This window comes from Dreissena polymorpha, chromosome 3 (genome assembly GCF_020536995.1).
Source record: "Dreissena polymorpha isolate Duluth1 chromosome 3, UMN_Dpol_1.0, whole genome shotgun sequence".
NCBI classification, from domain to species: Eukaryota; Metazoa; Mollusca; class Bivalvia; order Myida; family Dreissenidae; genus Dreissena; species Dreissena polymorpha.
The window spans coordinates 66829995-66836060 of record NC_068357.1 but is presented as its reverse complement, the minus strand read 5'-3'; the positions used below and the strand labels follow the sequence as shown (position 1 = coordinate 66836060).

At 35.9% G+C, this 6066-nt stretch overlaps 1 protein-coding gene across 1 annotated transcript; it reads right to left on the bottom strand.

Annotated features, from left to right (window-relative positions):
- Positions 1-1596: 1596 nt before the first annotated feature.
- Positions 1597-5837, bottom strand: LOC127874561 (uncharacterized). The gene is made up of 2 exons (XM_052418947.1): positions 2078-5837; positions 1597-1639 (listed from the first exon to the last, which is right to left on the bottom strand). The coding sequence occupies exon 1, from the start codon at positions 5551-5553 to the stop codon at positions 4558-4560; it is 996 nt and encodes a 331-aa protein (XP_052274907.1). The 5' UTR covers positions 5554-5837; the 3' UTR covers positions 1597-1639; positions 2078-4557.
- Positions 5838-6066: the final 229 nt, after the last annotated feature.

The following is a 6066-nucleotide window of genomic DNA, read 5'->3' as shown; positions in this document are numbered from 1 at the left end:
TAAATATGATACATATATTGAGGTAAAATGATCTGAACGGAGCATATCTATTCCTGTACATCAAAATCTCGTTCATATAAATGTTGATATTAGGTAAAGTATTTTTAAATCCATTATTGTAAAGTATTCTCGTTAATAGCTTATTTCTTTTGTTATAAAATCAATTTAATGAACACGATAATTCACATTAAATTATGTATTTGAAAGTTCGTTTGCTCTGCTCAAACCGTTTCGTGAAACCATTTGAACAATGTCGGGTATAATTATATCATATAAGCATGTAATAATAAGGCCATTAATATGCATATAATATTATCATATAAGATATTGAAATACTATTTTTTAAATATCATTTACCATTAATATTCTAGTAAGCGACAGCAAATAAACGACAGTATTCAATAAATTAGACGCAATACCATAATATTTTCTGCAATATTTTTCGTACTTTTCTCTGATTGCTTTTTTACCAATATGTCTTCACGGCATCAACGATTTAATCTGAAAATTCTTATTAAACCCCGATGTTGTCAGATATCTTCAGTTGATCGTTTTGGCTTAAGTGACGCATTTACATGCGTAGTTTCCATAAAGAACTATTTTCAATTGAACTTCGTCTGCAAGTGCAGGAGGAGTAAAAAAGACATAAATTTGTTTCATGGTTGTTTGTTAAAGACAGGTCAATCCGAGTTGTATGCTGATTGAACATTCTTGGCATGCACTGAGTGGCCCTTTTGTAAATAAATAATTTAAGGACAGTCCCACAATGTATATAGATCGTATTGCACTTACAAGCGAAGGTTAGAATTGAGAGATTCAGAAAGTGAATGATGAAAATTCTTTCAAAACACTGTCTTATTTTACTTAGTGCTTTTGCAATCATGATGACGCCAATGATTTGCGACAACGACGACGATGATTTCATTGTTGATGATGACGATGATGATAATGATGATGATGATAATGATGATGATGATTATCATGATGCTTCTGCTGATGGTGATGATGATGATGATGATGATGATGATGATGATGATGATGATGATGATGATGATGATGATGATGATGATGATGATGATGATGATGATGATGATGATGATGATGATGATGATGATGATGATGATGATGATGATGATGATGATGATGATGATGATGATGATGATGATGATGATGATGATGATGATGATGATGATGATGATGATGATGATGATGATGATGATGATGATGATGATGATGATGATGATGATGATGATGATGATGATGATGTTGAGATGATGTTGAGATGATGTTGAGATGATGATGATGTTGAGATGATGTTGAGATGATGATGATGATGATGATGATGATGATGATGATGATGATGATGATGATGATGATGATGATGATGATGATGATGATGATGATGATGATGATTGTATCTTGCTAGTCCCTTTTCATGAACATGTGACGTTTGTCTCGACTTTTTCAGTTTTTTTCTGTTATACTATTGGATATATACACGAGAATTTGCGCGTCGTTGTTCAAGTTTTGTTTATCTAAAAACGATCTATCGACAAACTGGGTAACGATTGGGTTTGCAGTGATAATATTTGTTTCCCTTACATCCCTCCTTTGCCTATATAGCAAACAAACAAAAACTCTGTTTTTTGGTACTAGCCGCAGGGACTCGCATACCGGCTGTCCATTTATTATTATACTTAACATAATAACCATCATCAAAACGTCAAACATACATCACATAATACAATCTTTCTAACAGTCATCATACAGTGACATTCTATGTAAATTTAGTTCAATACATATATCAATTATTCAATTTCATATATAATTTCCATAATATGAAATATTAACACATTATTTTAAAAAATAACATGTATACCGTGCGAGTTCCCAAAGCTGAATGACGAAAACTGACCACGTTTTAACCATGCACGAAAACATCGTGCTTCTAGAGCGCCTCTAGCGGCAAATTCATACTGAAGGGAAAGTAATTTTCGACTCATTCAATAATTTCAAACATCGAAAATTATATTTTCCTTACATCCCTCCTTTGCCTATATAGCAAACAAACAAAAACTTTGTTTTTTTGGTACTAGCCGCAGGGACTCGCATACCGGCTGAATTAAAAGAACGGGCTACTAAAAGTAACATAATTGTCAACAAATAAATATTATAACAATTGTTCTTAATATTTACATAATTATAACAATTACAAACCTAAACACTTAGACACCCTTAGCCTGTCATCTATCGAATCCTTAACATAACCATCCTTCGCGGACTCACTGGACCATCGTCCGTGACGCTTAAACAAACGGTCAGGAATACCCATGTTAGCTGCCGCTGTGGCTCCACCCGATCTCAATGAATGTAAACCATAACATTTTATATCACTTACAAAAGGTTTGATAGCATCAATTAAAAGTTTTCTTAAATAGCTGTATGATAAATTTTTATCACATTGCCTTAGTTTAAAACCTTCTTTTGTTTTTTGACAGTTGAGAGAAGACAAAACATTCTGAATCACTTGGTATCTTAGCCCACACAAAATATCTTTCAAGATTAACTACTGGGCATAAAACAGTACCAGTTCTAGCTAAAGGCACCCATGCTCCATCCCGATACTTGTCGTTCTTGGATGACTGAATAAAAATACTCATATACATTGGGTAAATAATAATATCACATCTCTTTAAATTCAACAACTCACTACTTCTTAAAAATGCATCATAGGAAAGTAACAGTGCACAAATTGTCCTTTGATTAAACACATTATTTTCTTTATACAAACAGTGAAAAACTTGTTCAAGTACAGATACAGAAATTGGTTCTTTTCTATTCGAATGTTTGCTTAGTCTCCTTTTAGCAGCCTCTAACACATTTTTAACTAAATTAGTATCGGTTGGTGATTGTAAGTCCAACAAGTCATGATACCACTTTATACTATAAAAAGCATTCACAATAGGACTTGGTGACTGAGCAGTTTGAATTAAAGATGTCATATATAAAGCCACATGAAACGCCTTGGCGGGAAAAGTATCCTCACTGGTTAAGTTATTACTCAAAGCCCAATCACACCACCTTTTAAACCCCCTTCTGTATGCCTCTGATGTGTTCATAGCTCTTGATTCTTTGAGTAACTCCGGCAGCAAGGACACTCCCCTCACCAAGACGTCAGGCAGCGCGTTTATGTCATCTGCATGTCTCTGAAAAAACAGATGTAAACACACAAATGTATGTTAATAAAAAGTTCAAAACAAACTAATACATCCCAATGTATATTAATTACCCGACAGCCGATACCGGCTTAAACGCACATTCCCACACCTGGTGTGTAACAAGCCACTGTGGCTTCTATTAAGACAAGCGCCTTAGCCGCTGGACCATCAGCGCATACTCATTCACGAGTAAAATTAACAACATATTTAAACACACAAATTCGTGTTTATAAAAACTTTAACACTAACACACTCATTAAAACAACAACAACAGACAAATGCATTAATTTATAATACAACCACGACAACCGATACCGGCACGTCGCACCGTGCTTAAACGCACGTTCCCACACCTGGTGTGTAACAAGCCACTGTGGCTTCAATTAAGACAAGCGCCTTAACCGCTGAACACATCAGCGCATACTCATTCACGAGTAAAATTAACAACATATGTAAACCGACAACTTCGTGTTAATACAAAATTCAACATAAACACACACATTTAAAAAACAGACAAATACATTCTAATTTCTATTACAACCACTACAGCCGATACCGACACCTCGTATCGTGCTTACACTCACGTTCCCACACCTTGTGTGTTACAGGTCACTGTAAAATGGCAAGCGCCATAACCGCTGTACACCTCAGCGCATACTCATTAACCATGCACGAAAACCTCGTGCTCCCGAAAACCTCGTGCTCCCTCTTTTGAATTTAGGGCAAAAACAGAATTAGTTATATAGGGAAACACCTTATTCATGATATGGTAAATTACACATGACGAGTAGAGCCTTTAAAACTCGACGAAAAAAGCAATCATTCTGACCCGCAGGTTTTCTGTACCAAATATTCCAACACCATTTCTGCATGGTGTATATGAATCTTTATTTGTAGGCAAAAAGATAAAATCTTTAACAAATGCACTAAAGTCGCCAGAATTATCACATATAAGTGGCCAAAAACTAGCCGATTTCCACTCTGGCGCAACCGAAACGCCTTTCGCTTTACAATACGCCATTTTACTCAAAACTCTGGGAATGAGAGTAACAGGAGGAACGTACAACCCAAAACACATACTCCAGTCAAATGTAAATGCATCGATACCTGCAGATTTAGGGCACCAAAATCTACTAAAGAATGTTAAAACTTTAGCATTATGTTCTGACGCAAAAACATCTACATCTAAATGGCCCCATTTACTTTGCAACATTTCAAATACATTTAAACCAATTCCCCAGTCATCCGTCTCTACAATCTTAGATAAATAATCTGCCAAACCGTTTTGTTCTCTCGGAATCCATTCAACTTCTAAATGAATTGAATTTTTCGCTGTTAATTAGAATATTTTGATAGCTAAATCTTGTAGATCCTTTTTCATAGAACCTTTTTTAATAACACTACAAACTCCCTGATTGTCTGTAAACCATTTAACGCGGTGACTTGCAAGCACATCAATTAATGACTTTAAAACTCTATAAACTCCACAAAGTTCCCGCCAAGTAGAAGACATTTTAGTCTCCTCTGACGACCATGACCCATGCGCCACACCATTCACCGTCCCTACCTCATATCCGGCATAAGACACAGCAGATGCATCACTGTATACTACTTTTGAACACGCGCCAGTAGCAACAAGCAATCTTTTGTTAAGCAAATTGAGCGTTTCTCTCCAAAATGCCAATTGCTCTACACTATCGATTGACAACTTAACGTACGCATTCCACGTGCACTCTTTCGCAACATCGATACTCAAATATCTAGTCATTATTTGAGCTACAGGGCCAATTACAATACTCATAGAAATAATTTGACCAATAAAACTAGCTACCTTTCTTACTGGCAAATATACAGAGCCCAATAAACTATTGATGGTATTCATAGCCTTGCTAATTCTTCTTTCAGGAATTCTTATTGAAAACTCTCTCATATTAATATTAACACCCAGCCACTCCATTTCCTGTACTGGTTCCCAGATACATTTATCTACATTAGGGATAAACCCAGAGAGAAGCAAATCTTGCTTTTTATCAGACGCAAGCTTTTTCGTCTCCTCATAATTATCATGTGTACCAAAACCATCATCCAAGAACATAATAACTCGTTTACCTTCGCCCCTCCACTTTGCTATAAGTGGCCTTGTAAGCTTAGTGAAAAAATAAGGTGCTACACCCAACCCGAATGCAAGAACCTTGAACCTAAAGTAACTAACTACACCATGATCATCTTCAAACGAAAACCCAAGGTAAGTTGTATGTTCAGGATATATATCCACAAAATGGTAAGCAGAATGTATATCAAACTTTATCATAAATCCCCCTTCTTTAACAAACATCAAACCTAATCTCAAAACCTCATATTTAACCGATTGTTTCCATACGTGTTTATTTACCCATCTCAGATCCAAAATGAGACGCTTTTTACCATTACTTTGAATGGATACAGAAAGTGGATTAACAACACGAGGAGGGGCATCTGTTTTTTTTTTCTACCAAATCCCGATCTAACAAATCTGTATTTGCTTTCCTTACAAACTCCCTGTTATCACGAGCTGATTTATTGTTTTTAAGCAATACGCTTTCGGGTAAAGAATAAAATGGAATCTTATAACCGTGTTCTATAGAATCAATAATAAATTGATTGGCGCCAATGTTTTTCCAAAATTGAATATGTTCTTTCAATCTATTATTAACAATAATGTCATTTTGTTCATGAATGTAATACTCATCTTTAAATACAGCACTTTCGGTCACGGGTGGGCTCGCCTCAGTGGCATCAGTACTTCCTGGCCTGAGCGCTCGCTTGCTGCCCTCTGGTGGTGGGGCACGTCCGACGGATGTGACCGACC